The sequence below is a fragment of the Corylus avellana genome, chromosome 7, assembly GCF_965113065.1.
Source record: "Corylus avellana chromosome 7, dhCorAvel1.hap1.2, whole genome shotgun sequence".
Taxonomy (NCBI): domain Eukaryota; kingdom Viridiplantae; phylum Streptophyta; class Magnoliopsida; order Fagales; family Betulaceae; genus Corylus; species Corylus avellana.
The window spans coordinates 27,536,735-27,555,893 of record NC_142496.1 but is presented as its reverse complement, the minus strand read 5'-3'; the positions used below and the strand labels follow the sequence as shown (position 1 = coordinate 27,555,893).

At 35.0% G+C, this 19,159-nt stretch overlaps 3 protein-coding genes across 7 annotated transcripts; all 3 read right to left on the bottom strand.

The window, feature by feature from the left end:
- Positions 1-7,052: 7,052 nt before the first annotated feature.
- On the bottom strand, positions 7,053-10,345 carry LOC132184176 (Pentatricopeptide repeat (PPR) superfamily protein). 5 transcript variants are annotated; one of them, XM_059597698.2, is made up of 2 exons: positions 7,528-10,345; positions 7,053-7,378 (listed from the first exon to the last, which is right to left on the bottom strand). In XM_059597698.2, the coding sequence occupies exon 1, from the start codon at positions 10,145-10,147 to the stop codon at positions 8,789-8,791; it is 1,359 nt and encodes a 452-aa protein (XP_059453681.2). In that variant the 5' UTR covers positions 10,148-10,345; the 3' UTR covers positions 7,053-7,378; positions 7,528-8,788. The 5 variants fall into 5 exon arrangements, with proteins under 5 accessions (XP_059453681.2, XP_059453684.2, XP_059453683.2 ...); XM_059597701.2 differs by having other exon boundaries at positions 7,053-7,527; positions 7,648-10,345; XM_059597700.2 differs by having other exon boundaries at positions 7,648-10,345.
- Positions 10,346-10,926: 581 nt separating this feature from the next.
- LOC132185831 (hydroxyproline-rich glycoprotein family protein) lies at positions 10,927-11,681 on the bottom strand. The gene has a single exon (XM_059599627.2). It carries the CDS (start codon positions 11,615-11,617, stop codon positions 11,084-11,086), a length of 534 nt encoding a protein of 177 aa, XP_059455610.2. The 5' UTR covers positions 11,618-11,681; the 3' UTR covers positions 10,927-11,083.
- Positions 11,682-13,232: 1,551 nt separating this feature from the next.
- Positions 13,233-18,981, bottom strand: EMB1968 (ATPase family associated with various cellular activities (AAA)). Its single transcript, XM_059599626.2, has 12 exons — positions 18,872-18,981; positions 18,671-18,749; positions 18,477-18,556; positions 17,229-17,351; positions 17,051-17,120; positions 16,890-16,963; positions 15,827-15,947; positions 15,652-15,714; positions 14,650-14,709; positions 14,175-14,300; positions 14,006-14,089; positions 13,233-13,457 (listed from the first exon to the last, which is right to left on the bottom strand). The coding sequence occupies exons 1-12, from the start codon at positions 18,913-18,915 to the stop codon at positions 13,353-13,355; spliced, it is 1,029 nt and encodes a 342-aa protein (XP_059455609.2). The 5' UTR covers positions 18,916-18,981; the 3' UTR covers positions 13,233-13,352.
- Positions 18,982-19,159: the final 178 nt, after the last annotated feature.

The following is a 19,159-nucleotide window of genomic DNA, read 5'->3' as shown; positions in this document are numbered from 1 at the left end:
ACACTAATATATTCTAATTATAATTATAATGATGTTTCCCCTCCCTCATTTGATATTTTCAGCTTTTCTATTTTTTTATTCAAACAACTCCAACCCTCCCCCCTCTCCTTCCCCTTTTTATTTTTTTACTTAAAAGGAGAAACAAAAGTACCTTATGATCATGTATTCGGGATTTATTCGAGACGTATAGAATGACCCTGCCTTGAAAGGGATTTCATGTAAAATAAAATAAAATAAAATCGTGCATATCCACTATAAGAAAAAAGAAAAGGATAAGTATCTAACCATGGATATCCTCTATTTCTTCAACAAATATAACCACATGTACTCTAGGCTCTTTTTTGAAAGATGACATTGGTAAAAATGGGTTTGGCTTTAGAAGTGGCCACCTCTAGCTCCTACTTACATGTATTGGAAGCATTTCCACTTATCCCCTCAGACGTTTCCCTTTGTAAATGGCCTTGTTTGGGTGTTTCTTTTTTTTCCTCTTATTTTTGCTTAGCAAAAAAAAGGGGTTAGGCTTGTAAAAATATTAATTAAATGAATAAATTCATCATTTTTTATTTAGAATAAGTGATAATTTAACTTGAAATAATGCCACCCTTCACACCCATTCGTCACACTTACTTCATGCCGACTGTGTTTTAATTGGCTTCATATATTACACATATACACACTTTAAAAATAAAAATAAAGGAAAGCCACTTAAATCATGTTATATTAGTCAGTGTAAAATAAATGTAATAAATATATGTGAATGCATTACTCTTTAGTATGGTATCAAAACAGAGGTTTCAAACATTATCTCTGTAATTCACGTGTCATTTTAATTGAATATCCATGTGTTGGGAGCTCTTTTATTGAGAAAATTTTAAACACACGTGAGGGAAATGGTTAAAACAATATTAATTAAATGAGTAAAAATGTGAGGGTGCTAAGAAACCTATGAAAAATAAGGGTCTCCTCCTAAGATTGACCTTAACTTTGTTGTCAATGAGTAAAAACATATATATATATATGTTAATGAACTGAATAAAAAAAAAAAAAAATAAATAAAAATAAAAATAAAATAAAAAGAAGAAGAAGAAGAAGAAAGAAGAACTCATGCTTGTAATTAGCATGGGGATGTCTTTAATTAACGGCTAGCTAGCTAGCTGCTATTATTTTAGGCATCATGCATACTCATTATTGATCTCTTTCATGTTTTTGTTCTAGCAATGAATTTGATCTGTCCTTTAGTCAAGAAAAAGAAAATGATGGGTTGCTCGGCAAGTTACCAGTTGGCCTCCAAGTGGAAACCCTAATAGACCTCTACAGCAAGTGTTGCTTGTAGCCATTCATTTGGAGCTTTATACAGAGAAGATAGTTTCAGGCAGCTTAGCATTCTATTATACTTGAAACCATTAAAGAAGTTTTTGTGTAGTCATGCTTCATGCCTCTCTCTTTATTGGGTAACCAATTGATCATGGCTCCCTCTCAGCCTCTTATCTCTAGCTGCTGATGATTACTTTATACTACTTCTTGAAGAATAAATCTGGGGGAGGGTTTATCAGTAGCTCAATATATACCAACCACCATTTTCTTTTTCTTTTTATATTAATCTATACATCCATTGAAAGCATGAAAGCATCCAATCCAACACCATGACTTTAGCAAATCTTTATTTTTCTGTTCTAGATCTGTATTACATGTGTTTCTACAGTGTCCTTGATAGGCCACTCTAATCAGGGGCCCTCCTGGGAGCAGGTATATACCTGGAAGCATGAAAAGATTTTGTCATCACCTATCTAAACTTCAAACTTGAGAGAGGAATTTTTTCCGATCCAATTTATTAAAGTGATATGCATATATCTAAAATGTAGGTCAAAAGCATGTTATGCTATATATGCTATCAAAATTATGGATAGAGATTCCAACAATTTTGTTAAATGTGAGAGTTTTTATAAGACCCATTTACTCGAACGAGTTTTGAATTACCCGTTCACTTGTTAGGGTAGGTGGACTCCATAGAAGCTAGATCTCTAACAATCTGGACAGCAAATTACTGAGAATTCGAATCCGAGACTTATATGCATTTTAGACACATATAAGTAAAACAAACTGAGTTAAAATTTGGAGAAAATTCTAGCCAATTTGAAATTTGATTTGGGCACACATATTTCGTAGCTGAAATAATAATATTCACTCGATCCTTCAACCTTCCCCATGGTCATTTGCAAGGCCAATCACGTTTTGAATACAAATATTAATTCTATAGTGATTAATATAATACACCATAAAGAAGATATCCTTATAATAATGTCATGTCTGAATCAAAACACCCTGATCAGGCTTCCTCGATTTATTTATTTATTTATGTAGTTTCAGGAAATTGGAGTCAAGAGTCACCCTTTGGGGCTATAAACAAACTTCACGAAATCTATTTACTTTCAAGCATCACTTTCACCAACATCATTTCAGCTTCTATTTAAATATTAACAACTTATAAAATGTTTGGTTTTTGAGTCATCGTGATTCGTGTCAGCCAACTCGATCTTCATCCATGTATACGAGTTGAATATATATGCCTTTTTTGGAGATTAATATGGTAATGATAGAATATTAAATGAATAAATTTTTTATTTTTAATTCATTTAAATTTTCGAGACAAGTGACTATATACATATGTGAATTTTTTTTTTTATTTATTTTTTTTAGAATATTATCAAATGAATATATCCATCATTTTTTATCCATTTAAAATTTTGAAATTGTTAGAATATTAATTAAATGATTAAGTACACTAAAACAAAGATGATGAGTTCAAAAATTGTCTATGTCGTTCATCTCCTATTTCAATTATATATGCATCAGTTTAAGTCACATGTAATAATATATGAATGTTAAAATATTAATTAAATGATTAAATTCACTTATTTTTTATCAACTTAAATTTTTGAAACAATCTGTAATTTATTACAAACAATGGGTTAAGTTAGATTACTAATTAAATTTCTTGTAGATTCGATCAGGAGAAAATTACAAGAAAAATAGTGGTTGGTTGGCATCTAAAAGGGTGAGTCAGGACAAGAAGATGGATGCAGTTCATGAAAAACATGTAACTGACTCAACATCCACTACTGCAAATAAACTTGTTCTCTTCTGAGTTTAACCCTTAATTCGATCCAATATTATTTCAGAGTACAACGGCTATGATTTTTAACATCGAAAGGAAAACGACTGTGTTTTAAATATATTTCCTTTACATCATTATGCCCTAAATGGCTTGCTCTAAGCCTCTAACTTAACGTTTATGGCGGTCTAACTAACCATCCATTTCCATGATTGGCAAATGTCTTTCCAGGGAAAAAAAAACGAAAAGTACTTCATTATTGTATGCTTCACGCTCGTATGATCACGTTCAAGTAGAATAGTTACAATTGATCTCTCATATCTATTGTTTATATATATATATAAAGCTTCAAGCCCGATCTAATAGACTAATACGATAAAATTTATTTCTTATCATGTTCAGTTTTGAGAAAAGAAATGAATATATTTACTATTTAATGAAATTTATGCCTCTCATAATGATGGACATATGATAGCGAAGAATAGATGGATTAGGTGTAATGAGTTGTCTATATTGTATGTACGTAATACGAATAGTTTATGTGAGAGAGCGCTCATATAATCTGAACAAGTGCCCGAGTAGGTGAAGACCAAATGCCTTCTCACATGAGCTGCTTGACAGCTCATTGCACTTAATTGTGATATGTGAAAACAATCTATTAGAAATTTGTTAATGGAAACTACATATACTTACCTCTTTCTAACTACCACTATATTTGTAATGTCTCCCTCAATCTTTAAATTTTTGCATTGTCCCCTTAAATCTATCATTAAGGTTACAATGTTTTCATTTCATTAGAATTTTCTGTTAAATCTTAATATAAGGGTATAATGATCATTTTTGCGACCTAAAATGACAAATATACCCTACATATGATAAACAAAATTCAGAAAAAGTAAAGAGAGAGAATTAGTTATTGGATCATCTATTGTTATAAAAAAAAATTAAAAAAAAAAAAATCCAAGAGTGAAGTAGTATAGAAGCGGAATGAGAGATGAGTATTTATAATTATTCTTCTAGCACTTCTAATTTATTTATTTATTTTTTATTTTTTCCAAATGATGTGTCACCGTCATATGAGATTTATTATTTTGAAAAATATGTCACCAACTCATGGGATGGTAACATATCATTTGAGAGCTAACTTTTGAAAAATATAGTATTTCTCATTGGTTTGAATTGCCACATCAGTATTGTAAAATATTTATCACATAAAAAATATAATTTCTAACATTTTTTTTTCTCATAGAATTTCCCTTGTTAATAACATAATAGTTGATGGGATTATGCCTCCTTTTATGTCTCCCGTTGTTTCTTCTTATCTTGGAAAATTTAATAATACGGGTAAAAAGTGACATAATGGCAATCTCACGAAGTAAATTCCAAGTGGGCGGTTGGGATATTAGCTTGTAATCACTGAAAGTGACCACTGAGGCACTGACCATACAGCCAGTATTGACATTAGTAGAAATTTTATTTTTTTATCACAATATTCTAATTGGCTTTTATCGTTTTTTAAATCTAAAAAATGTTAACTAAACTTGCATATGCTAGAGTGACCATTTCAATTGAATTAATGTTGCCCACTTGATCTAAAAAAAGGAACCATTACATAATCAAACATAATGTTTATTCGACATGGATGTCGACAAAAGAGCATCTATATATAGGCACAAGAGTTTTCTCTTCTGTGAGACTGTTTTTCTTTAATTTTATATAAAAATCAGCTTCTTTTTTTATTTTATTAAACTTTATATTAATAAGACACTTGACATTTTATATGAAGTTGGAGACTAAATCCCACCTATGTATCTCAGTTGAAGTTATTTCATAATTCATATTAGATTTTAAATAATGTGGCATTATGCATACCGTTAAATTCAAAGCATCAAAATCTGAATCATGAAATAATTTATTTCATTTTACTTAAAATTGAAAAGATCCAATTCCCCGCGTCATCCGCTACGTAGAGCCAATGGTGTGATCCATGCAGCTTAACATTCAACGTATCCAATCAACTATAACGGTCGCTTTCAATGTTTCATAACATCCTTAATTCTTTTATCAAATACGTCCCATTTATTTGGAAAGTGGATAGCTTTATATATACAAAGGTTAGGAATAAGTAGTCATTGACCCGCAAAACCTTCCATGTCAGGAACATTACACACCGTTGATGATTGATTGAGTGGCTCTGATTTGAGTTGGATGACATTCTAATGGTGACACAGCGGTGGCTTGCGAAATCCACGTGGTTCAACGCAGCCACCATACGTCCTGCACATGACTAATTGCGTCCAATTTTGGGAGTTGAATTATGCATGAAACAAGATAATGAGGCTAATTAAGGATGATTATAATAAAATATGAGGCTAAGGATGATTATAATAAAATTTATGGGTAGGTGAGTGTTAATTGAAGCATGGGTTAGGACATCAGCACAAGTTTAGGAAAGTCAAGCATTATTTTGTACAACATTAACTAATTGATTTCCATAGTTTACATCTATGAAATCTCACTGATTTTTGTTTTTTAAAAAACTTGTGACATTTTGATAATGGTTGTCACATATATAAACTAAAAAGTTTTCATTATCTATAATATATTTAGTTTCAACTTAAAAGGTTCAAAATTTTGTCTATGGTGTTGATATAATGACCAAGCATGTTGAGTTCTCGATGTCAAAGCCTTGTAAGAAAATCAGATGGCAGAGTGGCATGCTGGTGGAAGTGACATGGAACCATCTTTGATGCTTAAATTAGTGAGGGACTATTAGAAGAAAAATAGACAGAATTTGAGCAAAATATTAGTGAGAGAATGAATCATTAGAGGATCCCTGAATTGCCATTTTCATCGATCACCTCTTTAGAGTTGTAGGCCTTATTCCCTTAGTGTGCGAGTTCTCGAGAGGTAAGTTACTTTAAGCTCGTAGCTGACCTTTTTCGGGAGAGGATGGCCAATGGTTACCTTCCTTTTTTGGTGATTATTTGGTTTATTTATTTTCCTTTTTCATAATTTCTTATCTGGCGAGTTATTAATAGCGAAAATCTTGATCCCTTATTCAATTTATTTTTGTTTGGGGCCTAAGCCGAAGGAGGTGCTCCTGTGTGCATACTTCTCAGTGAGCTTGGGTTATAGATCCGGGCCCAATCAGCCTTGTAAGCCATCAAGCTTTGGGCTGGGCCATTACTCTGGATTGAGATTCCCTAAAATTCTCTTTAAATTTGAGATTATCAAATTCATAAATCTCAGTCGTTCATCTTATTTAAGCGTCTAAAATAAGCCATGTTTTAGCATTTAGTGATGAAGCTACCCTCAAGATATTTAATAAGTCATGTTTCCAAATTAAATGCTAAAACATAGCTTATTTTAGACGCTTAGATGAGAAGAATAGCTGAAATTTATGAATTTAAAAATCTCAAATTTAAAGAAAATTCTAGGAAATCTCAATCCAATTAATCTTTGCTACATTCTTTTTTTTTTTTTTTTTTTTGACACGTCCACACAAGGGAAGGAAGGATAATTCAAACTAGTGACCTCCGCTTCATGATGCGTGGTCCACAGCCGATTGAACTACTCCTTGGAGACATCTTTGCTACATTCCAAGCACTCCCACATGGAATTTTACTAGGTCCAGTTTTAATAGTTGGAATTGGACCCATTACGATTAGAACATGTATACCATAACATAAGAAATTCGTGATCTAATCTCCACATATATATATTTCCAATTAAAATTAGGCGCAAATTCTTCCCCCTTTTTTTTTAGTTGTGCATGGGTGTATGAGTCGAGCTTCAAGAATTTATGCCGACCCAAAACTATTTCAAGCTCAAGCGAACGGCTACGACTTCCATGACAAATGTTGTCATCTTATTTCTCAAAAAAAAAAAAAATCTACAAAGAGAATGAAAAAAGCCAACAAATGCACATAACTAGCCATAGGATTTTTTTTTTTTAATAAAAAAAGAGAGAATGATTGTATAAAAACATACTTGAGTAGTTTCCCACTAAACCTTGCTGGGAATCAATCCACATTTCAAGGATGTTCATATCTGTCTCGAAGCAGCAATAAATGCACATAACCAGTCATAGGATTCAAATGTGCATTAATGCTCACTAAATTGAAACTCTTTAGGTGTCGGGCACCATTTCAAAAGTTCTGGTCATCTACTTCGTTCAAATGGATGGTTTTCGCCCAGACAGTTGAAAAGCATATCCAAATAAGGCATGATGCTCATATAAACTCGACCTTTGTCCCGTATAATCTGCCAAAACATAACTTCAAATAAAGTTCCAAGAGCCTATTATCCAGTAATGAGAGAGACCCATAAACAGAACTAAGAAAAACATGTAGAGTGGAGTCTATGCCATAAATAACAGTGGAAAGATTGGGTAGTTTACAAATGTATCTCACCTGCAGATAGACCAAAAAGAAATACTCTTGATGCTTTTGAGTTGACACATTACAAAAATTATCTGACATGCCAAAATCTGAAGAACAGAAGAAACAGGTAAGGGTGTTTTAAGCACTTACGAATGAAAGATATCCACCAAGCTCTAGAGACAAAAGTTCATTGCAACCACTCCTTGGCAGCATTCTTCGGGAGTGCGCTACAGGCTACCATGTCTCCCTTAGGCAGAACTCACTAGGACAGGACATGATATAACATAAATATGACATAAAAGGCCATATCAGCTTATTCTCTACAACTTGCAAATAAATCTAAACTGCATGTTCCAATAAGCCGAATCTGGTACCTTAACGAACTTCAAGTCCCCCCCTCTTTATTCATCAAAGAGAATTACAGGCATGATAACTAACTAAGTACTTGCGCCAGATAGAAACAGAGATACTCTTTGAAGTATATCAGAAGAGATAATGTTAAAAAAATTGCTAATGGCATTCAAAGCTCCCTAACCAAGGTCAAAGTCGAAAACTTGAGCAGGGGGAAAAATAGTTATATGAAAGTTTCTGGTCAGTGATGTATATACATGCTCATAGATCGAAGGCATTTTTGTTTAAGCTTTAATGACAGCTTGATATATTTTTGTATATATCTTGCATACTTAAAATCCCGTACTCCCCCCTACACTGCAAAGATTGTTTTGATCTCTTACAACTATCATGGATTTAATAACTATCAATGCAGATTCTCGTCATTCCATACACCAGCATCAGATAAACCAAGTGCTACCGCTTTAGAATGAAGCCGGTGTATTACCATCTAACATTGACCATAACTGTGCATCCAAATGAAGCTACTCTTACCATTTTTGTAAACCAACTGTAACAAATATCATCTTAGATTACGTGGAAGTGATGACAGGGCTATCTTTCATTTTCATTCCCAACTAATGAGAATTTATTTATTTGACAGTATTATGGAATGTACAGAGTCACCATCAGATAAAGCAATCACGAATTCAGGAACACAGAGAACTGAGAGCATCAGTGAAAACTAAAAACAGCATGCGTGATCAAAATTGAAATAGGTACATTAAATTTCACAGAAAGTAAGTTATAATCCAGACCAAGCAAAGATTAGAAGAAAAAAATAATGTACCAACAGTTGAGTAATTCTCACCAGCAGATTGCCAAAATGCGCCCCCCTGCAATTCTTCTACTTATACCAAAAATCTTCATATAGTTGACCATGACAATCTTCTCCTCTATATCAAACTTCAACAGCGCTAAAATATCCATTTCGGGTCATAATCGGTTTTACCTTCATTACTTGCCTATATCTCTTCACTATACCATCCTTTATTCTCTTATGCAGTTCATCATCAAGCAAGTTAGCCTCTCCCCCAGAGTTCAATGCTTCACAGACTAGTTTGTAAGTATATTCTCTTGGTACTGAGCCTCCATCAACCAGCTCAACGAGAAAATCCCGGGCCTCCCGAAACCTTCCTGCTTCACACAGAGCATGTATAATTGGGGTATAAGAACTTGAAGTGGGTATTCCATGATTCATTTCTTGCATCTTCCTCAACATCTCAACAGCCTTATCAATCTCATTGACTGCACTATAGTATCTAATAAAAGAACAATAAGTAACCTGGTTGGGCACACAACCCCTTTTGTTCATATCTTGGAACAACTCCAAAGCCCTCTCGATCCGGTTGGTTTTGCAACAACCATTAATCAAAGAATTGTAAGTCACAACATCAGGAACAAAGCCCTTAAATAGCATTATCCGAAACAAATGGTTTGCCTCCCACATCCTCCTCCTAATAGCCTTCCTACACCCAGTTTGCAAGCTGTACTTACAATACGAACCAATAAGGATTGTGTACGTATACGTATCTGGTGGGCATCTAAAACCCGGCAATTCCATCTGCTCCAGCAAAGACCGCGCCTTCTTGAAATTCCCAACTCTACAAAGGGCATAAATTATCGTATTAAAAGCGCACACATCCTGTTTACAATGAAACTTCTTCATCCTATAAAATGCAGCCAATGCCTCATTGACGAACCCCTCCTCTCCTAGAACTTTTATCAAACAGGTAACGGTCGCAGTGGTCACGAGCTCACCACCCTCTCTCCTAGACATCTCTTTCAAAAAATCCCAAAGAGCTCTCAAACTATTCCCTTTGGCCAGCACACAGGCCATCTCTTTGCAAGTCTTCTCATTGTGGGAAAACCCAAAATGGGCCTCAACCCAGTAGTAGAACTCCATTGCTTTGTCCAATCCGAACTGCACCTTCTGGGGGTCTTTATGAGCAGCAGGGCCAAGAACAAGAACATTTCGTCGGAGCTTATTGGATTCTTCTTTGAGGCTTCGTTGTTTCAAAGGTGAGCGGTGTCGGAAGCCGCTTTGGCGGCCAACGGAGCGAGGGGATTGGAAGAAGAACCTTGGTATGGATCTTAACACTTCGGAAACCGATTCCACTGTCCATGGTTGAGCGTTGCCTGGGTTGGCGGTGGCTGAGGCAGCGAGCCGGGCATCAAAGGGTCGGTTTTGGATTATAGCAGCCAGTACTTGGTTTACAAGGGAAGTGTGATCGCGGTATAGAGGCCTTGACATCATCATCTTTTGGAAAACAACGATACGGCTGATTACAGGCTTTAAGCCCCGCCAAATTTTGTGTTTTTATTACTCACAAGTTAATTTTCCAATAATCAAACCATATATTTGTTTGTTTATACTTGGAAAGCATCAATATTTATTCCACGGAATGAGTTTAATCTTTCAAGCATTTTCTTTATTTTTCCGACATTTCTTTACAAACTATTGTAATTTGTATGTTAGAAATGACAAAAGTAAGAGATTCAAGATGAAATCCTTGGAGGTGGGAGAGGCCAACATGTAGTTTTTTTTCCATTGTCATTTGGTCAAAAAGGTAATATAAAGTATACTACGATTGAGCTCTCTCTAAGAAAAAGAAAATATCAGCGCAACTTTAGGATGTTGGGCCTAAGAAATTAGACTCTTTTAGTCTTTTTCTATTTCTACGTTGGGTCGGAAGAAAATCATTCTATTAAGTTGATAATGTACCTTTAAACTATGTGATTTTCACATACATTTTTTATTGTTGTTTACTAGCAAAGGCTTGGCTTAATATTCACTTAAAAGAAATGCTAAATACTCTTACTTCAACACTTTCAAATGCATATTTCTTAACGTGATACTAAAAATTATCAATAAATTTAAAATTTAATAGTAATTTATTCAAATTTTAATATTAATGTTTTTGTGCCACATCATATAATATATATTTGAGAATCTGAGCGAGATTCAAGAGAAAAGCATTTATAAGACTCTTGTATACATCTCAAAAGTCAAAAAGACAAAAGAAAAGTGTCTCTCTCAAGAAAATCATACCCTTGGGCTATTGAATCTCTACTTTTTGAATTTACAATGGAGACTCGGACAGTCAAAAGTATAATACTAAATGAGCTTTAGTGCGATTTTACCATGTAACATAAAACAAAGCCACACACTACGGGGCCTCAACAGTCAAACGAATCAAAAGAGTCCGAACGCGGCCCAGTCCGCATCGCTCATGGGTCGGGGCGATGACTGGTACGACGACGACGGCGAGTCCTGGAACGGCGAGAGCGACTTACGACTTGAAACTGACCACCGGGACAGAGTCTCCAGGTCCGATGTGTAGTCGGGTTCGGACGCGGGACCCATATTCCGAATCCGGACCCTCCTCTTTTCGGATTTTCTCCCCAGAAAGGACGACAAGAAGCACCCGGGTGAGACGACATCGGGTCCAACCAGGGTGGTGGGTTGGTCGAACCGCCAGCGCTCGGACCGGGTCCTGGGAGAGGCTCGGAGAGAGCGGGTCCGGGGCTCCAACGGAGGCAAGAAGTAAGACCCGGATGGCGGGGGCCGAAGCTTTTGTGGCGGCGTAGGTAATTCAGTACGATGATTGCTAGAGGTTTGTTGTTGTTGTTGTTTCTGGTGGTGTTGTTGGAGCTTTGGAACACCAGGTTTGATCTCCCACTTGAATGGTACAGCTCCTGGTTTCGTGAAAGAGTCATCCACTGCCATTCTTTCACTACTACAACATTAAGCAGTCACACTCTCTGTCTTTCTCACATATATTCACGTGTATATATATAGGTGTAGTGACCGGTGAGGATGAGGAAAATGAAAGCTGGTCGCGGCGAGATTAGTGGCAGGAACTGGGGCTGGTGGGCCAACACAGACGTTGATGGGTCCGACTCATGCGTTTCAAATTTAGCAGCTGAATGCACAAACGTTGAAATGTATGCCTAAATGGCGGCTAATGCCTCCCATGTTACTTTTTTGTATGTTTTTTGTGCATACTTTTTTTCTTCCGTATTTTCTATCATATTATCAATAGTATTTTTTATTATGAAACAATTCATATTTTAGTAACTGATGTTGTAATTAAGTACAATATAAACTATTACGCCAGACTGTATGCATATCAAATATCATGTGAACTATATGTAACGGTTTATATTTTAGTGACGGGCTTGATAAGTATCGTTTGGATTGTCACTGTCATTTTGTAGAAAATTTGTGAATCATTTCCACTGTCTATCTTGACTATAGTGGAATGAGGGAAGAGAAGAGGATGGTCAAACTTCTAGTGAAAAAAGCACATGAAAAAAAAAATATATGTAATATTGTGAAAGAGATCAAACCTGCTATGTTATATTTATGAAACAATTTGAAACCACAAATTTTCCGAAATATTTGAATCATAAATTAATTCTGAAACAATTAATTTTGGCTCCTAAACAAAATTAAATGAGATGCGACTTTTCTTTCTTACCCTTTTCAAATCAAACTATGATTCAGTCCGCAATCTTAGGATAGGATCAACATTAGAATCCAAGTGTTTGGCTCATAATGTTGACGTGAAAGACTCTAATCTAAATATTTCATTGACTAAAAACATATCATTTTCTCACCATCATGGTTGCAGCAGAAATGGTAACTCTTATCATTTTTTATCCACCAATTACTTGTAAATGTAATAAGTTTGAGCGTGGCGGAGAATGCTCTTTATTTTCATGTTTATGAGTCTCAATGCCCTCAAGAATCAAGGCTAGTTATCAATTATGTAGGCTTAAAAGAAGACATTATAGACATACATAGTGAATTGTGTTGTAAATAATTAATTACTTCTTGTTCACTACATGGCACTGCTCTTGAGAGGGTTTCCATACCATATGTAAAAAGTGTGCATTTTTATCCGTTAAAAAAAAAAAAAAAAAACTTTTCCAGGGTGAGGAGAATGTGGTGTGGATACCTATTTTATGCATATAACTAGGGGCATAACAAATTACCATAAGATTGTCTCCTTTTGGAAGATTGGCTAGAACCAACCGACACACGAATTTCATGAATTAACTAGGGGAAATTAAATTTACCATAAGATTGGTTCTATTTGAGAGAGTGGCTTCTTATTCAGAACTGGGTAAATCTCTTACCTGATGATCATGCAAAATTTGCTACAGGGTCTAGCTCAGAAATGGAATTCCTTGAAGCCAAAAAAGACCCTCACCCTAGTAACTCAGGCCTCTGTATCATGAATTACATATTCTGAGGATGTTCCCAACAAGAGAGCTGCAGGAGTTTATGAGAGGATGATTAGCAATTCCTCGGTGTGAATGCAAATTTCTTATCAGCATTTGGCTGCACAAAAAAACAGTTTTCTGTTTTTATAGATTGAACATCTCTCCAAAGTCAAACTACTTGTCTCGACATTATCTGACAACAAACTGTATCTAGAAAAGGATTCTCAAACTATCTAGCTCTCATATGGGAATTCTTGCGGCATGTTACAAAGAGCTCGCATTGTATTGCTTGCTACATCGAGCAGCTGCAGGTATTCATCCGCACCATCAACAAGACACTGCATATCCACGGCTGAAAAATGTAAGAATTTCGTGCAACAGTGTTTCTGCATAGAATCTTCTGACCTAATGCATGGATAACTAGATAATTTTATAAGTTCCAGAGAAAAATAGACAATAACCTTTTTATAACATTCAGTCAAATCATCGTTTGTCCACCATACCAACCAATTAGAGAAAGTTATTAGGGCTAGATATTAAAATGACAAATACAGTACTAATGTAAATTTTCTTTTTGGTAGGGGGCAATGCTAGGGCTAATCAATTGGAAATAGCAAAGTAAGTAAATCCTAGGCCATTCCGGAGAGAAAACATAGATTCTACAATGATTTAAAACTTCTGAACAGTATCTTACGTTTTTGAAATATGCTTTGCCTTCAGGCAATCTCAAATAAACAAAAAGATAACAGCTAAATTGTACATAATATATATGATTTCTTGACTCGGAAACCACCAAAAATTATGGCAAAACCTCATTTCATTTTGAACCAATTGATACCAAATTCATGAATTTTAAACTCTCGGCAAACTTAGAAATTAAAATAACCTTATCTGCTTCGGCCAATTTCTTGCAAATTCTTGCCTTCTGTTCATCTGATATGTCATCTGCCTCAACAATCACCTCAAGTATCTGGAAAAAAACATTCTATCATTGGTATTTTTATCTAGCAACTGATAATAGTAAAGAGCCACCAGTGAAAGTAGCATTTTGAGACCTGAGAAAGCATCTGAGAGACTGGATATCCCTCCGCAACTATATTATTGACTTCCTTGTTCGCCAAATCAAAGTTACCGCTTTTGCATGCTATAAGAAGTTTCTCGACGACCTCTTGTGGGATAACCTAACAAATTGAGATTTTAGGAGTCAGCACATGGTAGGACTTCAAAAACTGAAGTGAAAAAATCATTGGACAGAACAGTGCTTAGTATTTTCTTCAGTTGCTGTTAAGTTACAGCAAAACAAACACAATGCTCTTGGACCTCGAGAACAGCTTTTTAATATCTAACCAATTCTAACCACAAGGCTAGAAAGGGATTTCTATTTTTTTTTTTTGAAAAAAAAAACCCATAAAAACCTAAAGCAGCCATAATTAAATCTACTCTATTGCATGCCTGCATGCATATGTATGTATGTATGTTTCTATGTCTGTTAAGACGAACAAAGCCTTTTGAAACTTTATCATAACTTACCCCAGACACACTAATCAGATCCTTGCAAGAAATGGATGATCCAAATAATCGTGCAGCTGACTGAAACATGCAATGGCACAGATTAAAAAGTTAAAATCATATGTTACATGCTAAAGCTTCAACTTAGAGTCCATGGAACAAGTATCAGCACAGGAAAAATACATAGATGAAGAGGAAATAAAACTAGAAGTGTTACATGGAATAAACAACTGAAAAACGGCTTTTCCAGGTCTGCCTTAACTGAACCATATAAATGACCCACGAGCAAATAATTCAACATTAAAACACTATATAAGCCATACCATATAAAGACCCAACAGCACTTAATCACAAGAAATAATTGTTTCTTCAAGCTCTGTTGTCAGAGCTACTTTGATTTTACTTTTCCTCATTCAAAATTCAACTCAAGAGTGCACAAAATTTTCCACAGAACCAACATTGTACGATCTCTATTTATTGGTAGTTATTTAATGGCCCAACATCCACACAAAAAACAAATGGCCAGATGTAAATCTTGTGATCATGCTTACATTATTCTTCAACAACGATTTTACTACACTGTATCCCTCACAGAAAGTTGAAAGGCACATGCTTCAATCCAAACAGCAGTGATAACCAACAGATATTAGTCTCTAAACAATTGGTATCACCCCCTACAAGTGCATCTGGGTTGGTAAATTAGACCAACTGCAGGGAAATGAGTATTCCCACATAAACTTTTAGCCACATTAGAATTTAGGATATAGAAATTCCAAACAAGTACCAGTATTTTGACAGAAAGACCTACACTCTGAATCCTCCGTCCGATTTTAACCATGACCATATATCAATGGAAGACCATTTAGGATGTAGAGATTGTAGAAAAGTGAGGAATTTGGTTCTTTCTAGTGATTATCCATCAAAATTTCAAAAAGAATACAATTCCACATGATCTCAGAGAAAAAAACCATAACATTCACATACTTGAACACATAATAGGAAAAAGTACAAACCACCTCTCACCTGTAAGTAAGTAATAGCCCGACGAAGATCACCCTGTGAAATAGAACTTAGAGCTGAAAGAGCCTACAATTATGCATCATATTAATGAAGTTAGAAAACCTAACACCAATGCAATGAAGAAAATCTACCCTGAAAACCATTTCAAACGACAAACTCTAAGCCTCGGTGTTTACACCTCCGCATCTAGATTGAGGCCTTCTTCTTTGCTAATATGCAATATACGACTGCTCATGATATCTTCAGAAAGTGGCTTGAACCTGAACTTTGCACACCTTGAAGCAAGTGGTTCTATGATCCTACAGAAAATACAAATATGTATGTCATAAAGTCCAAGGTCCACCCTTCAATCATCCAGATATTAATGTAATATGAAAAAAAAAAATGAAAAAAAAAAAAGAAGGAATTTTTCATATAGAATTTGGTTTCATATTCCTTTCAAATTGAATCAGAGAAACTTCCAAAAATATGAGAACTTCTTCAAGTCTTTACCGCCTACTTTAGCTCCACCCTGTTCGAGTTAAGTTCATACATAAAAATATCTTCTTGTAAGATTCTTTTAATGATTTGGATTTCCTTATTCTTTTTCCCAGGAGTAAAACTAACATGTAAAATCATAAAACTGTCAAAAATAAAACCGCATGTAATTGTATTCAGGACAATAAAATTATAAAAGCAAAAACTTGTGGGTTTATCTTTTTCATCAAATGCAAGTCACCAACTTGATCCCTATCCTTTGCTCTCAGTTAATTTAATCATTGTTAATCTAAAACAAGAGCAAGTGAAGGTGAGGTTTTCCTTGTCAATTATGATATTACTTCAATCTTTGGTTTTACATGCAACAACTAAATAAATTAGAATCAACGAAATATGTTACTAATGACAATGAGGTTTCTAAAATCGCTCCTAAACCTTGATGAAGTATCATACATGAATTGAAATCTCTATCAAAACTAAAAGTTGGAACTGGAAATTCTGTGATGCATAAGTCATTACATCAGAGAACTGTGGTTTTACACGTCTTCAAGAGCTCATTCATGTCATTTTCCAGTGGATAATTACATAATAACCTACACTTTCAAATTGATTCGTTAGTCAGGGTACTATCAAAGTTTCACACTAAATCCATCTGAACAGGAAATAAACAAGGAATGCACAAAGTTGTACTTCAATTTGAAAAAAGTAACAGCAAAAAACACAAACAAGTGTACTTCAAACAGCAAACAGTCAGTGAGGCTTACCTGCTGATGTAATTACAGATAAAAAAGAATCTTGTAACTTTGGAGTAAGTTTCCATAGTACGCCTCAGGGCATTCTGTACAGTAGAATATAAGCAGTATGGGACCCATAATACTTTTCACTGAACAAAACTAAAAGAAAAAAAAACAGGTGACAAACATGCCTGAGCATCTTCAGTCATTGAATCTGCCTCATCTAGAATTATGATCTTGTATGGTGGACATGGATAACCCCTGAAGTATTATTCAGAAAAAAAAAAAAAAAAAGAGAGGTTAAAAGGGCATAGAAGAAAATATAGCCTGAAATGGGAATAACAATTGTCACAAGATATGAGTACACACCCTTGACGATGACTAGAACCTACAGCCACAGCAGCAAAATCTTTGATCTTTGTCCGAACAACGTTGATGCCACGGTCATCACTTGCATTCAGCTCCAGTACCCTAGACTTGTAGAGCTCAGGCCTGCAAAAAATTGTGGTTTTATTGCATAGAGAAGACCACAAATTTTGGTTATCAACTCCTCTATCTAAGATGATAGTCTTAGGATGTCTGGATTACAGCAAGCATGCTTTAAAAAAGAACTAATATATCAGAGTTTCAGACAGCAAGACAGGATTTATATATCTTATCACATCAATACTCTAAAAGTATTTGATATCCACTGAGGTTTTAATAATTTAAATTGGGATATCAAAGATTGATGAAGAACAGAAAAGGGGTTAACTGATTAATTGTGCCAAGTGTCAAACTTTAGAAAGTTTAGGTCTGATGATGTGTTTTTCAAAATGGCACGCAATGTTTTGTTCCATTCTTACTATTACGCCATTATTTAGTTCCTAAAAATATTTTCCAAAGAACAAAATTTTCCAATGAAGCTTCGTGTGTTTCAATGGATTTTCTTTTTCTTTTTTTCCATAGAGCTCTGTGAAAAGATTTCAGTATCTCTTAGTTAGCTTTCGATACACAAATAACAAGAGATAAATAAACAAAGGTTATCGTACAGAAACAAACAGATACTTGCTGTACTTTTGGGCAAAAGTGGTGCTTACAAAGCAGGTGGGAACAATTAAGCCTCCAAAGAGATTCACTCTCCTCCCAATATTCTCAGCAAATATTTCATTTATCCACTCCTTCAGAAGGCACATATCTATCATATTGAATTGCATAGAAAAGATATTTTGGTAAGTCTGGTGGGATTTTTTAGTCCAACGGTTCAGTTTAAAATCTTAACTTAGAAGCAGTATCAATGTCTTGAATTGGAAAAATTAGTTATTGCTTCCAAAACCATTTAGGTAAATAGAAGAATACCCTTTTCCATACCTTTGACTTTGGCAAATCCCATATAAATAATGTCTTTGGACATTGGCAAATCCCATACAATCAATTCACTTTCATAGCTCCAACACCTTTTACTCTCCTGGGTTTCTTTTTCTTATGTTGTGAACTAAATCCCACCATCTAAAACCAATCTTAGAACAACCAATACATTTTCAAGATAGTAATAATGTTCAAAGTAATATAGTGACATTTACTGGAATCAAAATTAATAATTCCAAAAATTTATAGGCAATTGGTGCAGTGGCTAACCCGAAGAGCTGGTGGGCGATGGCAAGCGCGGTGGTGGTCTTGCCGGTGCCGGGCGGGCCGTAGAAGAGCATGTGCGGGCACTACAAAGCAACAAAAGCATAAATAATATTGAAGATATTGGAAAACGATGTTAACAACAACTTGGGGTTCTTTGAAATTGAACGATCTGGAGTGAAAATGTAAAGCGTTGTTACATTGGTGGTCTCGAGGGTGTTGGTGAGGACCCGGACCACCTCGTCCTGGTGTGCCACATCTTTCACTTGCTTTGGCCGACTGAGAATAATTGTCAAAAAATGTTTACTCCAAATATGAATCACGATAACAATCAAAATAAAATCCACCAGAATAACGAAACTATTACATGCAAAGGAGAGAGAGAGGGAGAAAGAGAGTACTATTTTTCGACCCATGGCTGAGAGCTCTGCAACAATGGCGCCATTTCTTTTTTCTCTGCAAGAATTCTCTTTTCCCACGGACTTTATAGGGCTTTTTTCCCGCTTTGAGGAGAAGATCGACTCTTGTTGTGACGATGTGTTGGCTTTCGGGTCGCCCGCGAAAGAAAAAAATTAAAATAAAAAGAGAAAATTACATACTCAAATTATTTTTTTTTTACATGACTTACTCAAATTATTACTCCATTTTTAATGTCTTTTTAAATTACTAATTGCCTCAATTATCTCCTT